At 30.5% G+C, this 21575-nt stretch overlaps 2 protein-coding genes across 3 annotated transcripts; one reads left to right on the plus strand and one right to left on the minus strand.

Annotated features, from left to right (window-relative positions):
* The first annotated feature begins 5153 nt into the window (after nt 1–5153).
* Nucleotides 5154–6625, plus strand: LOC110607697. Its single transcript, XM_021746843.2, has 3 exons — nt 5154–5312; nt 5418–5483; nt 6294–6625. The coding sequence occupies exons 1-3, from the start codon at nt 5265–5267 to the stop codon at nt 6339–6341; spliced, it is 162 nt and encodes a 53-aa protein (XP_021602535.1). The 5' UTR covers nt 5154–5264; the 3' UTR covers nt 6342–6625.
* A 781-nt stretch (nt 6626–7406) lies between these two features.
* Nucleotides 7407–11409, minus strand: LOC110607696 (probable ribosome-binding factor A, chloroplastic). 2 transcript variants are annotated; one of them, XM_021746842.2, is made up of 5 exons: nt 10863–11409; nt 10598–10771; nt 9418–9625; nt 8631–8806; nt 7407–7590 (listed from the first exon to the last, which is right to left on the minus strand). In XM_021746842.2, the coding sequence occupies exons 1-3, from the start codon at nt 11397–11399 to the stop codon at nt 9479–9481; spliced, it is 858 nt and encodes a 285-aa protein (XP_021602534.1). In that variant the 5' UTR covers nt 11400–11409; the 3' UTR covers nt 7407–7590; nt 8631–8806; nt 9418–9478. The 2 variants fall into 2 exon arrangements, with proteins under 2 accessions (XP_021602534.1, XP_021602533.1); XM_021746841.2 differs by lacking the exon at nt 8631–8806.
* Nucleotides 11410–21575: the final 10166 nt, after the last annotated feature.

A 21575-nucleotide genomic window follows, 5' to 3' on the forward strand; every position in this document is an offset into this window, starting at 1 on the left:
TTCTATAATGTTTGGGCATAATACTGGTGATACTTCTGACCCTACGTTTGATCTTAAAGATATGTATAAAGCTTTCATGGATATCATTCAGAAGCTAAAATTGAGAATGGATAACCTTGAGGATAACCTTAGATCTTCAAAGGGCAAGTCCAATCAGGGGGATGACACTTGATCCATCCTATGAAGAGGAAAATGTGGCACAATCAGCCCCTTTTCGAGCCAGAAGGTTTAATGATCTTGTACCCTATGTAGATAACAATATGAACTCCATAAAGATAAATATTCCAACCTTCAATGGTAAGGCTGATATTGATGCCTATTTAGAGTGAGAGCATAAAGTGGAGATGGTTTTTAACTGTCAAAGCTATTCCGGCGATAAAAAGGTAAAACTTGCTGCCCTTGAGTTTTCAAACTATGCACTAATACGATGGGATGAGCTTGTGAAATCTAGGATAAGGAATGGAGAGTTACCCATTGCTACTGGGGAAGAGATGAAGCGAATCATGAGAAAGAAATATGTGTCTACTTATTACCATAGAGATCTCCATCATCAGTTGTAAAGATTAACTCAGGGATCAAAATCTGTTGATGAGTATCATAAGGAGATGTAGTTGCTCCTGATCAAAGCAAACATACTGGAGGAGGAAGACTAGACTATGGCTCGTTTCTTTGGTGGTCTAAACAAGGAGATTGCAGATGTGGTTGATTTGCAATCATATGTTGATTTGGAAGACTTGGTAAACATTGCCATTAAGGTGAAAAGACAAAGAGGCAGAAGTAGATGGGGGAGTAACAGGGCTGCTCAAAACTCCAACAACAAATGAGGTTCCAAATGGAACACCAAGACTGATCCTAAAAGGTTTGATAAGTCTTCAACTCAAAAATGCATGTTACCTTCCAAAGAAACATCCAACTCTCATGGAAAAAATGAATCAGCCCCTACATCTAATAGGACTAGAGATATTCATTACTTTAAATGTAAAGGGCGTGGGCATTATGCCAATAAGTGTGTTAATAAACGTGCCATGATGGTGAGGGGAGATGAGATAGTCTCCGAAATTGATTCTGATTCTAATGAAATACCACCTTTAGAAGATTGTTCTGATGTAGAGATAGAAGAGTACCCTGTTCAGGGAGAGTCCTTGGTGATATTGCGTACTTTAAATGTTTCTATTAAAGAAGAGAGACTTGAACAGCGTGAAAACATCTTTCACACTCGTTGTTTGATAGGTGATAAAGTCTGTTGTATGATAATAAATTTTGGTAGTCAAGTTAACTGTGCTAGTACTATTTTAGTTAATAAAAAATAAGAATATTTTTATGGTATTTTTATTTTAATTTTGTATTTTTTTACACTGTATTATAGTTACATATAATTCTATTAAATAAATGAATAGAAAATAATTTAAGTGATTTTTATATAATATTTTTTAAAATAAAACCGCAACAATCATGAATTTGAGAAACTGCGAGTCTTATTCACTTTAAATTGAATTTAAAAAAAATGTTATTGGAAAGACTTTACTGCAAATACCCAAAAGTTTTATTATTTATAAATAATTTTTTATATTACTCCCATTCAATAATTTTTTTATATTACTCCCATCCCAAATCGATATATAATTTAACACATATTTCTCACACTCAGAATTATATGAAAGCATAATATATTTACGAGAGACTCCAATTATGTTAAATTTAAATCAAACTTAACTCACTCCAAAAGGTATTTGAATGAGTAGGAATGCCTAAAACTCTTATAGGACACATTATCTCTATTTCAAACTGATATAAAATTTATGGAGATTTATAATTTAGTCCCTGAGTATTGTCATTACTAACAAGTCAGTCCCTGTATTTTTAGAAACCTATTAAAACGTCTTTATCTTTTCTCTCCGTCAACAAAATAATCATTCCGTCTATTTTTGCCGTTAAAAATATAGTAAAAGACTAAATTACCCCCCATTATTTTCCTCCTCCTCCTCCTCTTCCTCCTCCTCCTCCTTCCTTTTCTTCTTCATCAATTCTTCCTCCTTCTTCTGCTTCTTCTTCTGCTTCTCTTTCTTCTTCTTCTTCTTCTTCTTCTTCTTCTTCTTCTTCTTCTTCTTCTTCTTCTCCTTCTTCTTCTTCTTCTTTTGCTTCCCTTCTTCTTCTTCTTCTTCTTCTTCTTCTTCTTTTTTTTCTTCTTTTTCTTCTTCTTCTTCTCCTTTTTTTTTCTTCTTTTTCTTCTTTCTCTTCTTCTTCTTCTTCTCCTTCTTCTTCTTCTTCTTCTTCTTCTTTTTCTTCTTTTGAGGAGGAGGAGGAGGAGGAGAAAAGAAAAGATAGGGACTATTTCGTTGACAAAAAGAAACGATAAGGACATTTTAATAGATGTGAGAAAAAATAGGGACTATTTTGTTGACAAACAGAAACGATAAGGATGTTTTAATAGATTTCTAAAAATATAGAGAGGGACGATTTCGTTGACGGAAGGAAACGATGAGAAATGACTATTTTGTTGATGGAAAAAAATGATAAAGACGTTTTAATAGATATAAGAAAAGATATGGATTATTTTATTAACGAAAAGAAACGATAAAGACGTTTTAATAGATATGAAAAAAGATAAAAACGTTTTAATATATTTTTAAAAATATAAGGACTAACTTATTAATAATAACAATATCCAAGAATTAAATAAAGGATTTTATTTGAGGGTAAAATTGGATTTTAAAAATTTTCTCTCTCCTCCTTTATCTAATTTAATTGGAAAAGAGGACGGAAGGACTATTTCGTTGACGGAAAGAAAACATAAGGATGTTTTAATAGGTTTCTAAACATACAGGGACTGACTTGTTAATAATGGCAATATCTAGGGACTAAATTATAAATCTCCCTAAAATTTAATAATAACAAAATCAAATTAAATAAAAAAAATTAGCCTATTAAAAATTAAACCCTAAATAGATCAATAAGTGTTTATAATAGAAATTATTTTAGATGAATTTTAAGGAAAAAAAAGTCTCATTTCGATTGTCACTATATTTATAATGAAATTAATAGTATTTTCAAAGAAAATATTTTTAAAAATATTAACTGAGATATATAATTATTTATTCTAAATTTCAATTAGAACTTAAATCACATTTGACATATATAATTTAAAATTTTTACCATTAAAAAGAAATTTTAGTGTGGTTTTAAAATGTTCTATGAATAATTTTATTGGCAAAAAAAGTTATGAAATATTAAATTGTTGTTTTAAAATAAAATAATAAATAATTTCCTTAAAACGCTTAGTTTAAAAAGAGATGAGTGTAATAAAAGTAATATGAAATAATCTTAAAAAAGAAAGTGAGATGAAGGTGGTTAAGATTGGGTGGAGTATTTTGAACTGGATCATATTATAATTGGTTTAAGTAGTTTACAAACGGTTTGAAATGGTTTTGATTTTAAAATTTAATATTCGTGATAAATTTAGATGGAATTCAAACCTTATATGTTTTTTTTAATCATATAAAAATTTGGGTGAAAGGTGTAATGTCAAAAAATTCAACATATCTATGACCTAATTCATAGTCATTGTTGCGTGACTGCCCATAAACAGCACCAACCGAATATGTTGTTGAGATATTGACAGTGCCATTACTAAAAACCAATAACTCAAAAATGTTAAAGAGAAGCAAATATCACCGAAAGCATGGTAAGAAAAAAAGAACAAAAGAGCAAACAAACTTAAAAGAAAATCTCTGAAGTAATTATAGCAACAACAGGTGAATTCAAACAAACAAAAAAAAAATAATGAATCAAATTGAACACATAATCAAACATGTAAAAATCTAACAAATCGAAAAACTAGCCAAAAGTAAAGACTATTAGAACTGCCGAAACCAGAAGCTAGAGACTTGAAGAATAAAACCATCACCCAAATAGAAGGGGTGCAATAGAGTTCAGCCATTTATTGACCTAAAGAAACATAGATCATCATCAAACATAGTGGTACAATTCTCGAGATGCCGACGTCAATGATTGAAAGTCATTCCCCTAAACAAAAATCATTGTACTCAAAACAAACAAATTCAGAAACCAGCAAATCTTTTCAAACTATCAAACTTAAAATCAACAAAACACTCGTATCTAAAATAATTAAGACAAAACAAAGTAGAACTATACACCAAATGCCTAATTAACAAAGGGAAATCAAAGCTCTCCCCGTTAACGCTACCTATTTTCTCATTCTCACGTTCTCTCTTTAAATCTCTTCAAAATTTTATATGATGTATAATAATTATTTAAATCTATTTATATAAATAATTAATTTAATATAAAATATATTTTTTATAAAAATATTTATAAATTTCGTATGTATTTTTATTTAAAAATTTAAATTTAAATATTTTTTTAAAATATTAATTTTAAAATAAAAAATATTAATGAAAACTATGTTTTTATATAAATTATTAATCAAAATATATAAATTAAACAAAACAGGTGTTATCTAGATTATAATGATTGGATTTTGAAATTGGTTTGGATAATTAGGATAAATTCTTGTTATGTCTAGGAATGTAAACGGGTAGGGTACCCGCGAAAATTAAACTATTCGAATTCGAACCCGATTTATATTAGTAATATCCGAATCCGTTCCGAACCCGATTAAAAATTAATTTAAATTATCTGAATCCGTCCCAAACCCGAATATTATTATCCGAATAAAACCCGAACTCGTTTAATTTTACATATTTTAATTAATAATTTATATAAAAAATATTTTTCATTAATAATTTTTATTTAAAAAATCTAATATTTCTAAAGAATATTTAAATTTAAATTTTTAAATAAAAATATATAAAAAAATTTATAAATATTATTGTAAAATATATTTTTTATATTAAATTAATTATTTATATAAATGGATTCGAGTAGTAGGTACCTACATATAAAATCTGAATCCGATCCGAACCCGCAACGGGTATTATTTTTAAAATCCGAACCCGTCCCAAACCCGATTATAACTACCCAAATTCATTCTATTAGGATTCGATCGGATTGGGTACCCGAAAATATCCGATCCCTTGCCATCCCTAGTTATGTCCCAAGACTAAGAGAGTTATACTGTAATTGCAGTAGACAGGAGTGTAGTGAAGTAGAGCCATTTTAATATTTAACATTTCATTATACAGGTAGTGAATCGTCTCAAAATCTAGGGCTTAGAATAGGAGAGACTCTCATTGTTTGCAACCCTCTTCTTCTCCTTTACTCTTCTTTGCATCCTGCCTCAAGAAATGACGCCGCCGCCTGGACTCTACTCCGGCACCAGCACCTTCGCCCTGGTTATTTTCCCATCCTCTGTTTGCTTCCCTAGAAATTACAGGAAAAGGGAAATAATTTTGCAAGTCATTATTGTTGATTTCAATCTTCTGTTGCTGTCATTTTAGGTGGCTCGTGTGTCCGCTTTCTCTGTCGGTCTTGTGTATGGGAACCTGAAGCTCAAATATCTCAGGGTACGTACTTGATTTTTTTTTTTTTTGGTTTATTGATTTTTTGTTTGTTTGATTGTAATCCCATTGCTTTATAATGCATTTGCACTTTCTTTTCGTCCTTTGATGGGTTTGTGCATTTTCCTTCCATTTCGATTGGTCTTTAGGTTTTGAATGGAGGATATTGTCCGGTCTGTCATCTTGGACTTATCCATTTGATTGGTTGTTGTTTGTAGTTCATCTGCTGAGTTGTTTTTCTGCTTGGCAAATTTTGATCTATTAAGAAACTCAAAAACTCATCTTTGAGAAGTTGGGTGTAAATGATTAAATGAAGTTTCTTGATTGCTTGTAGATTAAATTGCTAAGTTATTTTCGGTGCTTAACTGGATATTTGTTTGTGGGACTTCAAAGATTTGAAGATTGCCTGAACCTACGAACGACAAAGCTAAATGTCCAATGGGCAATGCCAAATCACGGCTGGATAATGAGAATAGATCAGATGGAGAAACTTTCTTGATAAGATGAATCTGTTTTTTTGTTTGAGAGTTGTTTTTTTTTTTGTGCTTGTTTAGTTTCACTTCAGAAGTTGCCGCTGCCTTTTTTCTTTTGGTTCTTGTTCTGTTTAACTTATTTTCTTCTTCTTGCTCTATTTTATTTGTTATTAAAACATTTTTAAGTTAAATTGGATTCCATATGACATACTCACATTTGCTTATGGTACTTACTTCTAATAGAGGACATAATTGAAACTCTCTCTCACACACACTCGTTCTTATCACTGATGATAGAGAATACATATAAATGCTTACTTGATGCCTTCTTTTTCAAATATAGGCAAAAGCAAAGTCTCACAAGAAAGCCGAAGCAAAGGCTCATCACTGAGAAAGATGGGTTATTGGAAGTTAGAAAATCTGAGTTTTGCTGGCATATATTAATAATGCAATTGCATGGAATGGAACTGTACCCAATTATCAATTTGATGTAAAGCTTTTGTAGGCCACGTGCACTGGTTATTATCTTTTCAAGGCTTTTTGGTGGAGGTTTGTAACCTAGTCTTTTGAGAATAGTTTACGTAGCCTGCCCTGGCATTGCTTAACTGACACTTAAATGTTGGAAGATTTCCTTGATTGAAATAATAAATATCCGACTTTCCCCGATTGAAATAATGCAGTAATGTTTTAGTTGTGTTTGGTTTGTGCGGAAGTTGATCCATGCATTAATCCTATTGTCTGTGATGAACGTTTGAACCCCAAACTTTTGGAGGAATACTTGCTTCCTCTGGTTCTTTGATTTTCAATGCCCTTGTTAACACGCAGTTGACTCGTTCTATTTCTTCTTTCTTTCTTCTTCGTGCGATGGTTCTCATGTGAGTTGTATGCAATTATAGCGAACATTCAAGTGTGATGTTGAATTAGTTGAATGCTTGGCTTGTGATGGTGAATACACTCTTTAGAATCCTTTGCCTTTAGCAGATTGCATAGTGCTTGTATTACATAGAAGAACAATACTACCTTTGGGAGGAACCTACACTCGTGCACCTAATTGGTTCCTTTAAAAGGGAATTCCATCAAAGGGGCAAAAAAAGATGGTTTGCTGTATCTTCTCATGTTATGGACTTGGGAAAGATGCGGTTCAAAAGCTAGCTATTGAGACCATCAGTAGTTTTAATTTGGCCAGTTGGAGAATCATATTCTAAAGATGTTGAAGTGATATAGGGTTGAAGTCCTTGTGAACTCCACATTGAAATCCAATCCCGGGTATTTTAAATTATTGAAATAGTGTTCTTAATTTGAGATTTTCTGCTGCTCGTATGTCAGTTGAGGATTTGCCACTAGAAGCATGAGAATTAGGTGAAGCTAGACACGTGACTTGATGTACTTTCTGTTGAGCCTAGCACGTTAGCATTCGAGATGTAAGCGATTTTCAATACTGTTCCACGTCCGATGCTCGCATTAAAATCGAGAACGTCATATATACGACATGAATAAAATACATAGGAGACCAGTAAGACATGAAAAATCATGGCCAAGTTTATACAGTACGAGATAGTTCAAATCTCTGATTTAGTTAGATGAGCACCAGGGGGCAGATTTGCTTCAGCCATATTTAAAAATATGCTTATGTCTCTCCCCTGCATCAGATCAAGTAAAGGCTTTATAAACAACAGTTAAAGCATCCAAAGCGAGCAAGTTGAGACACTACATGCCCGAGAATAGTTCCAAAATAAAAACATGAAATGTGTGATATACTATTCAATGAATCTATGGCCAGAAGCTTAGGTTAGAAATATGCACTACAACAGCATTTTGCTTTGAATCATCACAGAGAGTACACCTACTGATAGGCTTTCCGATCAAGGTCATCAAACGTTTATATATATATATATATATATATATATATATATATATATATATATATATGTATACATATATATCAAAATGGAGTCGGAGATCCACAAAGGAGTAAACCCAAATCATATGACCACAAGGTTTTATGAACTAAATAGAACAGCTGCCAAGTATGTAGCTTTACAAGTAAAACTGTTAAAAGAACATAAAAAAGCTTTTCAGCAATGCATCGAGTGATTTGATCATCGAAGTAACGTCTCTATGATCAAAGTCATCAATGTGCGAATAACTATAGTCACATACCAATTTGACTACTTCACATTTTTTTAAAGTTCATTTCTGGAAAATTTATTAATAAAGCAACAACAGTATTAACGATGACTATTCTACAGTCTCATCAACCTTGAGGTACATCATCAAGAGAATAATGTACGTCCAAGAATAATGTACACGAAAACATAAAATGTAAAGACTAATATTATTATAGGAAATTAGCAATATTTCCAAATATAATTTTTTGCCATAATATTTCCGAATATAATTTAACAATGCTTAAGTAAATAATTTAACATTTAAAACTTTAACTTTAAGAATGAAGAAAATTTGGTGCCAAATTGAATACGCCTAAAGTAAATAAAAACTAAAAGTACGACTTGGTTTGCTTAAGTAAACATTTAGAACTAAGAACTAGGAAGGAAAAAAGATATTCCATACTGAACAAGCAGCAAAGGTTTGCTTGCTCGGAGAGGTGAAACTTAAAACTCAAATTAGTAGAATCAGGGGAATTTTATGAATTAACCATGTAAAACTGAATTGATGTTACCTTAAAAGCACTGATAGTCCAACTCTTCATTTTACCATGCCATACCCGTGTCAACACAACACTTCGTAGGATATAACATGAATGAAATATGTGCCGCGCACATATTTGTGCAGTACTTGAATGACATATTGATACATAGTTAGTCCAGCGTTCTTTCACTTAAGATGATCTTTAGCCTGTATTTAGAAAAAAATAGTTATTTGATTCTATTTTAGACGATGTATTTGATAATCTATTTAGACTATAATTATTACCATATAATTTTATATTTTTTTATTTTAGTTTATTTCATATAACATAAGGTATCCAGGCACTTTTGTCTAAACTTATATCCATATCTCCATATTTTATATTTAAAAAGTTGACAAGTCAAACATAGGGATACACACCCATTTTTGACACCTATATCCGAGTCCAAGTAACATAGCTTACAAGCATGAATTTGACACCACTTTTATTGGCTGCCATGTTTGTAAATTTTCAAATTGTGCACATATTTTTAACTCAAGGTCATAAAACCTACAAATGAACTCTCAAACTCATAAAACAACATTAATTCTAATTACGTTTTGCATGTTCAGCTCCTCTTTAAGTTAAAATAAGAATTCCTTAAATAAAAGTTTTATATTTTGCAGAATTAGTAAACCAAGCTATTATTAGCAATGCAGATTTTTGTATTGCTGATAGTAATATAATTACACGTGTAAACTGCAAACCAACTAATAACAAAACCAGATAAAAGCATCCTCCATCCAAAGAAGAGGGTCAAGTGATAAGGAAAACTAACCTGATATTTACAACCATGCCTAAAAATCAAACAGCTGGAAGCCAGGCAATTGCTGATGGGTCTACTTTACATATATAATGTCCTCGTCAGGGTCATCACCCTCCCAATCTCTATCCTCTTGAGGTGAATCAGATGATTCAGAGAGATCATCATCTTCATCAAAGCCATTCTCCTTCTCAGCTTTAATTCTGTCTAATATTGCTATCACCTGAAAGGTTAAATTGAATGTATCAATATCAGCTAAAAACCCAATGATTGATTCGCAGAAGATAGAATTATTTAACATGTTGCAAGAATCATGCAAGAACAAATACATAAATGAAAAAACATATTTCATTATCATTACAGAAGAAAAATTCAAACCAACATATTTAATGAGTCTTGGTAAGATTGGCCAATCTTCAAAGAGATTCTTTGACAAAAAATAAAGCATATGCAACCTATAAATTGATTAAGTAGGTGAATAACATACACAACATAACAACTTAGCATCCGCCCAGTTGAACAAAAAAAGCTCTAACTAGAACCAACTGAATGCTATATGAGGAAAAGGAGAAATAATAGTGCACAAGGACTCAAGGACAGACCAAAATAAGCAAGAAGTGGACACAATCATAAAATATCCAAAATTGAGGGACAAATACCAAAATCTTTATTTCTCACCAAATCATCTGTAACAGATCCTTAAAGTTGATATAGGCAAATGTCAAAACGAAATTTCATGGAAAGGGGCATATGATAGATTTATAATGCATTAAAAGACCACTTTAACAGGTTATCCAAAAAGACCATGTCAAAAGATAGATATCATGAAATAAAAGCTGCAAAATCCCAACAATCAGTCATCACTTCCAGCATCCTCAAGGAAATTGAGCAAACGAAACCATAAAAAACATACGCAGTAAAATACATCAACATATGATACTTTCCTGAGAAGCCTCCCTAGCTACGTCAATAAAAATGTGATGAGCATACAAGAGTCGACTCCATACGTCTCATCTTTCAAGAGACATTCTACAATGCATAGCAATGTTCCACCTTTATCATGGCAACGTTAGTACCTAATTTTCATGGCTTCACTAAAAACCATAGACTTGGTTTTTAACTTTTCCACTAGCAAAGACAAAACATTTTTTTCCCCAATGCAGAGATGCATATAGAGGCATAATAAAGAGCTTACCCTGCTTCCTCTCTCCAGAGATTCATCTTCTATAAAACGTATCTCAGGAGTGAGCCTCAACTTCATACGCCTTCCTAACTCACTCCTAACATACTTGGCTTTCGATTTCAACCCAGCAATCGCAACTTCCTTTCCTCTGTCATCTCCAAATACAGATACATACACTTTAACCACCTGCAAACACACGGACCACCCACTTACTCCACAAAACATCACTCACCTTCACGAATAATCAAGAATATTAACTAATTCAACAATTGGGTACCTGCAAATCAGCGGAGACTTCAACGTCGCTGATGGTGGTAAGAGAAGACAGATATCTATCGGCACCCAAAGCAGACTCCGGCAGAACGGCGTACTGTAGCACCTTATCTGTTAGAAGCATATCGGAAAGCTCCCTTTGAATCTGCTTGGCCACCATTTTGACTCTTCTGGGTCTGGCCATACATGTTATGGAATTAATTAAGGGTTTCGATCGAAAGTGAACAGAGGCTATTGACGCTGGGTTGGAAATGGGGAATAGGTTGGAGTGGCTGGTGGCGATTGGAGGTGAAAGTCGCCGGGAAATGAGTATAGGCTGGTGTGGATGGAGAAGGCGAAGATGAAGGTGAACGTGGAGCATTGCTATAAAGAATCGTAGCTCTTGGCTTCTCTGGTACTGCCTGCAAGTGCTTGTGCTTCTTGTGGATTTTGGATCATTTTCCAGAATATCCAGAAGTGAAGACACTATATCTAAGGGCATTTTGGGAAGAGGAATATTGAGCTGGATCAGTTGCCTTTCAAGCCCATGGGCCTCTGACATAATTTGTATGAAACCCTAATAAATTCTTAAATTCCCAATTTTGTTTCCTTGCTTTTGTCTAATAAGGAATGACGCTGAAGTGGCTAAGCAATTGCGCAAAACGCTGCGTTTAAGATAAGTAAAATGCAGAATAGTTTTTCCCTTCACCACCAATTATTTTTACACCCTTCCACTCCTCATCCTTACCTCTCATCTTAGGTTGGCAAACTCAAAATCGAGCCAAATTGAGCCGGTCTAACCATTTTAGACTTTTTTATATATAATATATATATGGCAAATACTATTAACTGATTAAACGATAAGAATTAATATTTTTTTTTTATTATTTTAAAATATATGGTCAGACATACTCAAACTTAATATGTTACTTTCTATATTCTATATCTTAAAAATAAAGAAATTCAATTGAATTATCCTGATTGTTATTCAAAATTTTTATTTTTTAATTTGTATTGTTTAAGTTATTAATAAATTTAATTAATTAACTGCCTTATATCAACATTTTTTTCCCTCAATTATGCTTTAAAATAAATTTTACATTAATATGTGAGTATTTATTACATTAATTTTTTTTTTCAACCAGTGATGAAATTTAATAAGTTACACAATTTTTTTTTACCAATGCAAATAAGCTGCATTTTAAACAAGGCTCAATGGGCTAGGAACAGGTTACAAACAACAAAAGCAAAATAGATGGATGGTGCCAATGCACCAGCAACCGACTGCTTCACCAACGGCAAGCAATACACACTCTCAAAGAAGACAACGACACCAACCCATCGATGCAACCAGATTTAGATAACAATCGAAACCCTTGGCATGCAAAAGAAAGGAAACTAAAGCAAAATACAAAACAAAGGATCATTTGCAAAAATCCAGATGAACCCTGAACACAGAGGACCACTATTGCGCGGCATGCAAGGACGACCACCGCCGACAGCCACAAGATAGAAAAAACACCGGTCCATGACGATTTCAGTCCTTATAGTCATGGAGCAGTCCAAAGAACTAAACTCAGTTCCGGCGCCGAAAAGTCACCGTCTCGCAAGCGAGATCGAAATAAAATCAAGACCACCTTTTCAAATTCAGCTGCAACAGAAACCAAAAATCACACACCAGCAAATAATAAAAAAAGACTATACAAAGCTGACAACATTAGGCACACCCTGCCCAAAAAGCAAAGCAACCCGATGCCCACGCCAACAATCGTTCTCTCTCTTGTCTCTCTCTCTCTTGTCATTTTAGAATTTTAGTCCCACAATTTGGCTCACTTTTCTTCAAGTTGATAAAAGAGTTTGGCAACCAATTGAAACCACCTCAGATTGCTGTGAAAAAAGAATATTGATTTTTCCCACAGGAAAATAAATAAATAAAAAGTCGTTAAATAATTTTAATAATGTGAGAAATCAGAAATTGAAACGATAATTAGTAAGAGACAAAGCCATGTGAGAGATGGAGATCGTACATAGAAAAAAGCATAGGGCCTATGGACTACTATCGAGATTTTGAACGACTTTTGACTCGGATTTTTATTTGCGTTTCTTCTGAAGGAAAAAGTGAGCCCTTCTCGCACGAAGATAGAGATACAACTCGGAGTCGGAGGTGCAAATGATTCATTTGTTTGAATTTTTTTTGGGCGGAAAGGGCTGCTAGCCTCATTTCGTTCTCTGGCCGTGGTAGGCTTAGTCTAGGTTTAGTGTTTTGCAGGTTCGATGCTGGATTGAGATGTGTTAAAATTTAAAAAATAATATTTTATTATTAAAAATAATATTATATTATATAAAAATTTATTTGATTATTGAAAAAAAATATAAGAGTTTAATTAGTTAAAATTTTATATTAAATATTTTATTATTAAAAATAATATTATATTATATAAAAATTTATTTGATTATTGAAAAAAATATAAGAGTTTAATTATTTAAAATTTTATATTAAATTTATTTACCATTAAAAAAATATAGATATAAATTTAATTAAATCTATGTATTTTTTTCAAAAATTAAATAAATTTAATTTATTTTTTAAACTAATTAAACACTTCTTCTTCTCCTGCTTTAGCAGTGGAGTGGTGCTGGTGAGTTGCAAATGGTCTTGAATTGGGCTGATGAATGGGTGCTTTGTTGGGTTTTTTTGGTACTGAGTTTAGATGGTTTACTTTTATTTGTTATTTATGACTATATTCTTAGCTCAGTAGACTATACAATAGTTTTTGCCTTGTTAAACAAACATATAATTAAAATATATATATATATATATATATATATAATATAATATTAAAAAGAGTTATTTTAAATAATTGTAATTGTTTTTAGTAATCTATTTAAAAGAAAATAATGCTTCATGCCAAGGCTGCTATGAAATTTCATAAATATGATTTGGAGGATTGACAAGTTGGCTTTAAAACACTCTTTGACCAAGTGTTTTAGAAGTAAGCTGGCTCTCAAGAAAACACTCTTTTTCTTCCTCTTCTTTTTTAGGATCAAGTTTCATTAGTGATTCAAAAATAAAAAATTTCTCCCATAAAAAAAAATTTCAAATAATTAAAAAGCGAGTAAAATAAAATAATTTAAAAAAATTCAAAAACATCACCATGCTTTTAAAGCTCAAAAATGCGGTAATGCATAATTTCGGATCTACCCTACTCAATTAATTTAAATTATAAATTTAATTAAATATTATATTTTATTTATTTAATTTATTTAATTATATATTAAATTTATAAAATATAATTATAAAAATTATATTAATATTAATATTATTTAATTTAAATTATTTGTAATTTAATATTATATTTATTAATTTATATAATTTAATTAATTATATATTAAATTTATATAAATATAGTTATAAAAATTATATTAATATTATTATAAATATTAATTATTTTAATTTATTTACGATAAAATATTATATTTTCATATTTATTATTTTATTTTATTATTTTTATTATAATTAATTTATAAATATTTAATATAAATATTTATAATTATAAAAATTATAAAAAATTAAAATTTATTTTATTTCATATTTTTTCTCATAAGTTTTTTTACTTTCTCATATTTCCCACAAAATATCCTATAAATATTGATTTTTAATCTTTCTATAATCTTAACTGAAAGGAGATATAAATGATAATCGCTAATCATTTAAAACTCGACATTCTCGGAAAAGGAGGAGACGACCATATAGTACGGGAGGAAATTTGATCATCCTTAATATTATTTTTTAATTTTATCATTTGTATATATATTAACTTATTTTTACTACATTCCACTATTTCTAAGTATTTATATATATTTTTTATTTAATTTTTTATATTTTTTTACATTGATAAAAATAATTAATAAAATAAATTCTACATATCCTTAGCATTAATTAATACATTTGTAAAATAAATTATATTAATACATTTATATATATTCTTAGCATTAATTAAATTATATAAATTAATAAAATAAAATGATAAATATGATAAATATAATATTATATTACAAATAATTTAAATTAATTAATATTAATATTAATATAATTTTTATAATTATATTTTATAAATTTAATATATAATTAATTAAATTAATAAAATATAATATAATAATTAATTAAATAAAAATTAATTAATATTAATATAATTTTTATAATTATATTTTATAAATTTAATATATAATTAAATTAATAAAATATAATAATTAATTAAATAAAAATTGAATTTATATTTTGAATTGATTGAATGCAGTAGAGTCGCACTCGTACGTTACTGCAATATATTTAATTTTTTTTGTTTTAATTACTCTATTTGACCGCAACTTAAAAGTGCGGTAGGTTCGTCTTTTCATATAGAAAAAAATTTTTTCAAGAACAAATTTAAGAAATTTTTTTTTTTTAACTTAAAAAAGCAAAAAGCTAGATGGAATGCAACTTCTTTCTGCCTTTTCTAATAAGGAGAGCTCTCCTTCTTCTACCTTGTCGAGAAGAGATTGTGTATATTTATATTTTATTTTTTTTATTCATAAATCTAAACTTTATTTATATACGAAAGTTCTTGCATGTGATATATGTGGGTTTTGCTTCATTTTCTTGCCTTTTTTAATTGTTTTACATTTATTGGTTCGAATTTTTGAATGTTATCAACTAATGATCTTGAAAGTGATGACATATAAATAGTCTATAGAGTTAAAGTGAATAAAAAATTTATCCCCCTAAATAAAGAATGACTCGTTATTTGGAAATAGTAATGACACTCGTGATTTATGAGTTCCTTAAGATTCTTATAAACTATCTAGAAAGTCAGAGTTATGTCATGTCCTCTTTAAATCGTTTATTTCTCCATGGTGTTACTTTTCTTTTTGAATCTTCCTCAATTCTTAGTATTTCTAGATTCCTCTAATTTAGAGCTTATTATGCTTGATCTTTTGTATGCCTATGGCTTTTAAGTTCTTAGGAATCAAATAGGTGCTTCTCTAAACTGTTATAGATGATGATGGCGGCAAGTTCTATTGATTTATCTACATCTTTTGATTTAGATCATATTCACTTTTTTTTGTTAAAAAAAATTAAAATAATATATTTTTATTTTTTTAATTTAATTATAAAATATTAATTCCATATTTAACATTAAAATTCTAATTTATAATTAATATAAGAAACATAAAAGTAAAAATAATTAATGTTCATTACAAAAATAAAAATTCTATTATTTTTATGTATAATAATAGAAGTTTTAATATTAACTATAATTTAATATTTTATTATTAAATATTGAAAAATATTATTTAATATTTTTTAGAAAAAAATGGAATAAATTTGATCTAAGTGATTTGATAAATTTTTTAGGTGCAAAAATAAGATTTGGCTGTGAAGTATTATAAAAGTGATTTGATAAATTTCTCTTAAGAGAAATATTAAAAATGTCTTATGTTATTAATATGATTCCATAATAATACAACTTGTACTTATTCAGTAAGAGAAATAATATATGTATTTTCAGATCGGGTAATATAATAAAAACTTTAAAATTTAAATTATAATCTGATAAAATATATATATACCGCTAAAATAATTAATAGAATAATCAATGAATTTTAATTCATTGTTTTGGAGGCACTTTACAAAATATTAGATAAATTTAATTTAATTTAATTTAGATAAAAAATAATTTAATATTTCTATTTAAAAAAAAAACTACTGTTTGTATTAATAAAATTTTATCAAATAAAGAGGGATATCATCCCAAACAGATAGATAATCATGCCTAATAGATTTTCTTATCAAAATATGAGTAATTAGAGTGGCATGACAACGAACTCATTTAACAAAAATATCAGTTGTAGAATCTAACAAAAATTTACAATCATTCAAAATCAAATCAAGTTCAGAAATGTCTAAATCTATAAACTAAAACAAAGATTTATAATCATTTAAAATCAAATCCAGTTAAAAAATGTTTAAATGTGTACACTGAAGAGTTTGAACTACCTGCAAATAGTTTATAAGAATACAGCCATTAAAAGACAAAAATTATGTCGTAAAGAGCAAATAGTGACGGAAAGAGCAAATAGTAACGGAAAGCTAAAGTTTCAACAATTACTGGCGTACCATTACCTTCCGAAAAACCAGAAACTCCATGTTGAAATATACTCTCAGAGTTTTCCATAACAAAACCGTAGTCAATAAAATCTTGAGTTTGAAACAAAATCCCATCAACTTGACAAAACCAGCTGAAATTGTCCAAGCTTGAAGATGACGCACGAATTTGGAGAGGAATAGCTTCAGGATCACGAGCAGGGTTGGAGAAATAAAACAAGTTCTTGCCTGATATAAAGTAGCAGTGGTATTTCCATGCAAAGCACCAGCACATTGAGTAGCCTTCCAATCCAAGATATGATGCATGATGTCTTCCACAAGGTGAGCTGCTGAATTTTACACCTGGTTCCATAATAATGAGTTTTTTGCTAACCATAATCTCCATGCACAGACCATTACAAAAATTTTTCGAAACTTGTCTTGGGACTTAAAAAATCTGCAGTAAAAAATTAAAAAAATTATCATTAGGCTACACCAAGGACATCTAGCATCCACATCCACACCCTTTTGCCTTAAGTTATTTCGTAGACAATATATTTCTACAAGCTCTCCAACAGAAATCCTTCACTTTTGGAGGGAGCGAAACATTCCACAAACTAGTCCACAACTCACCCCCATATTAAAAGATGATCTTCCTAGCAAGTCCATACACACAAAGTATGCGGACGTCACCGTATACACACCTCTTTTATCAAAGTGCCACAAGAATGAATCTTTCTTATTGGTAATACTAATAGGAATACTAATAATAGCCCTGATATCTCTTGAAAAAAAAAAGCTCCATTAAAAGAGCAATGTTCCAAACCCTCCCATTACCTTCAAAAAGATCACAAACACGCAAATGTGGTTCAATAAAATCGGGGCCATCATTCGCAAAAAAAGTATCCTCCTTAGGAATCCAGAGAGCTGAAGCCACTAAAATCTTCTCTCCATTACCCACCCTCCACCTTGTATCCCTTTGAATTAACTTCCTTGATGCCATCACACTTTTCCAAACAAAACTAGCACCATTACTTACATTGGCGGAAAATAAATCACAATTTGGGAAGTATTTTGCTTTAAACGCTCTATAACAAATAGTATTAGGATTTGTTAAGAACCTCAACAGTTGTTTGCAACCTCAACAGTTGTTTGCCAAATAAAGACAAATTAAAACTCCTAAAATCCCGAAACCCCATACCCCCCCCTCCTTCTTTCTACTACACATCTTCTCCCACGCTAGCCAATTAATACCCCTCCACCCTTCTCTTTTACCCCCCACCAAAAGTCATTGACCATTCTATGCAATTCATTCAAAATGGTAATGGGAATCAAAAAAATATTCATGCAATATGCAGGTATAGCCTGCAACACAGATTTTATAAGAACCTCCATGCCTGCTCTAGATAGAAATCTGCTGCTCCATGAATTAATCCTCTTCCACATTCTTTCTTTCAGAAAACCAAAAATCACTTTTTTGTTCCTCCCAATAAGAGAAGGTAACCCCAGATAGACACTATGACTCAATTGTGAATGAACATCCAGGATATTACTGATATTAGACCTTACAGAGGAGACCACATTGGGACTGAAGAAAATGCCAGATTTGTTGAAGTTCACCACTTAACCAGAAGCAGCTGCATAGGTATTAAGAATAGATTTAATACTATCTGCTTCCTTCATTCTAGCATTAAAAAATAGCAGAGAATCATCTGTAAAAAATAAATGTGAGATCTTTAGGCATCTAGCACCTACCCTACAGCCCTGCAACCAGCCCCTAGATTCAGCATCTTTAAGTAGTAACGATAAGCCTTCCGCACACACCAAATAAAGATACGGAGAAATAGGATCATAAGCCTTAGAAATATCAATTTTAAGTGCACAATTACCTTCATTTATGCCCTTATTAATTTTCATATTGTGTATCATTTCAAACGCAACCATAACATTATTGGTAATCAACCGATGAGGGATAAAGGCAGACTGATTCTCAGAAATAATCATAGGAAGGACCCTTTTAAATATGTTCGCCAAAACTTTAGCCACAATCTTATATAACACTAATAACGCAATTGGACGAAAGTCTTTAACAGTTTCAGGGCTATCCACTTTAGAGATCAAAACAATCAATGTTTCAGTAAGAAAAAAAGAAAAAGTACCTTGTTGAAACCATAAGTGACAACCATCGAAAACATCATTGCCAATCAAGTGCCAAAATCTCTGGTAAAATGCAAGATTTAACCTATCCGGCCTAGGTGCCTTGTCTGAATGCATCTGAAAAAGAGCAGTTCTAAATTTCTCATTCGAAAAGGGAGCACAAAGATCAGCATCATCGGCATCACTAATCAAGGGCGACACCAACTCAAAAATCCGTTCACAATCCACATAATTGCCATAAAAAATAGATTGAAAATAATGCAGAACATGATTTTTAATTTCCTGCTCATCCTCAATCCAGGTACCCGACGACTCCTTTAATTTAGTAATACAGTTCATTCTTCGTCTACCATTAATTTGTGCATGAAAAAAATTTTGTATTTCGGTCCCTATTTTTAAGCCAAAAGCACTTTGCCTGCTGTTTAAGTCTAGCTTCTTCCTGCTCAAAAAGACGATTCCAATCTTCCTTTAAAGAGGCGTGAGAAACAGTACTTGACTCATTATCTAATAATCTCTGTATAGTCTTTTTCTTTTGCCAAAATTCTCTATTTCTAATCCCACCCCACAACAAAAGAGCAGAAACTAAATCATCACGTTTCATCAAAAGATTGCGTGGTATAGAATTAACCCAAGCTCCTTTAACAACCTCAGCTAGACCCTCATCACATAACCATGCATTATCAAATCGAAATCTCCTTCTATCTCCCCTATTATCCTTAGGAGTTGTATTAATCACCAATGATTTGTGATCCGATCTAGGAACATGAACAACCGAGCAGACAACATTAGTGATTTTACGAGCCCAGTCCTCAGTAGCAAGGGCTCTATCAAGCTTCTCTCTAACCAGATTATTCGACTACCTGTCCTTCTCCCATGTGAAGAAAGAGCCAACAATGGGTATTTGAATAAGATTACTGTCCTCAAATGCCTATCTAAACACCTGCATGAGATAATTTGACAAAGTTGCTCCTCCTTCTTTCAAATCTCTCAAGCATAAATCATTGAAGTCTCCCGAATAAAGTCACGGAAGAGAGCTTCTACGAGATAAAGCTCAAATAAGGTTCCAAGACTGACGTCGTCGTTGCGATTTCTGAAACTCATAATAACCAGTAAACCTCTATTGGACATTACCTTGCGAAACAACCGAATCAATAAAATTTGAAGAAAAGCCAATCACAGAAACAGATACATGATTCTTCCACATTAACGAAATGCCTCCTCCCAATTCTTGTCTATTGACTGAGAAGCAACTATCAAAATGTAAAAAATTATGAAAAAATTCCATACGAGAACTAAGAGCTTTTATTTTCATTAAAAATAAAATGTCTGACTTGTAACTAGTAACCAAATCTTTCAATGCATTAACTGTTCGAGGATTGCCGAGTTCTCGGCAGTTTCAATACAAGACGATCATTAATTTTGGCTATCCTGACCTTTGACGGGATGAGCCGTTTCAAAGAAGAAGTTAGGTTTAGAAAGAGGTAAAAACGAGAGTATCGAGTCACAGAGGAACCACAAAAGGAAACTTAATATTTCTACTTATATATCAACCAACAATAATTTTAATAATTAAAAAAAATTAGGAAGCAAATGAGTGGCTACTTTAATGTAAAACATGAAAATATAATTGACAGTCGTCTCTTTCCAAACTACCACCACACATGTTAGATGAGTTTTTTTTTTTTTTTTTTCTTTTTTTTTAAAGGCTCTTTCTTCTGCAAACAGCTGCATATATTTATTATTTAATTTATTTCATCATTTTGAAGCTGCCTATTTATATAAAATTCTGAATCCTAATAATAAAATTAATTAGATGCTCTGAACCTCAAGACTGTATCTTTTATCTGATATGTTCATCAGTTTTAGTTCCTTCAGTTCTCAGACTGTCTTATATATTTGTTGTGTCTGTTTGTCACTAACATTACACTATTTCTTTGACTGTCTTATTACCCGTTTCCACATCTGCTCAAAGATTTCCCTTTTGATTTGTCCCCTTTTTTTTTTAACTCACTTTAATATTTCTTCTGACAATGTATGATATATGTCTTAACAACATGATGAAAGATAATAATAATAATAATAATAATAATAATAATAATAATAATAATAATAATAATAATAATAATCTTTACTTTTTATTTTTTTTCTAAAATCTTTTTCAGTATAAAATTGATTAATTTAAATTTCTGCTCAATAAATTTATTGAAAAGATAAGACTCTCTTTTCCATATTTTAAAGATATGTTATATTTAAAATTTAGTCTCAAAATATTAATTAAAAAAAATTCACGTAATCTCATCTCTTGAAAATAAAGGAAAATTATTACTGACATGAAAAAATTTAATAAATTACTTTTTAATTTAAAAAAATATATTAAAATATTTTTAACATTTTAAAAAATTTATTAGTTAATATTTCGTTAATTTTAGTCTTATATATTTTATTATTTAATTTTTA

Source organism: Manihot esculenta, chromosome 11 (genome assembly GCF_001659605.2).
Source record: "Manihot esculenta cultivar AM560-2 chromosome 11, M.esculenta_v8, whole genome shotgun sequence".
NCBI classification, from domain to species: Eukaryota; Viridiplantae; Streptophyta; class Magnoliopsida; order Malpighiales; family Euphorbiaceae; genus Manihot; species Manihot esculenta.

Bases quoted from the DNA above. Each gene is read 5' to 3' on its own strand.
- LOC110607697 (XM_021746843.2), top strand. From the start codon at position 5,265: ATGACGCCGCCGCCTGGACTCTACTCCGGCACCAGCACCTTCGCCCTG. The intron at 5,313-5,417 runs GTTATTTTCCCA...CTGTCATTTTAG, and splicing joins GCACCAGCACCTTCGCCCTG to GTGGCTCGTGTGTCCGCTTT. The intron at 5,484-6,293 runs GTACGTACTTGA...TTTCAAATATAG, and splicing joins TGAAGCTCAAATATCTCAGG to GCAAAAGCAAAGTCTCACAA.
- LOC110607696 (XM_021746841.2), bottom strand. From the start codon at position 11,399: ATGTCAGAGGCCCATGGGCTTGAAAGGCAACTGATCCAGCTCAATATT. The intron at 10,772-10,862 runs GTACCCAATTGT...GTGTGTTTGCAG, and splicing joins AAGTCTCCGCTGATTTGCAG to GTGGTTAAAGTGTATGTATC. The intron at 9,626-10,597 runs GTAAGCTCTTTA...TTAACCTTTCAG, and splicing joins CTCTGGAGAGAGGAAGCAGG to GTGATAGCAATATTAGACAG.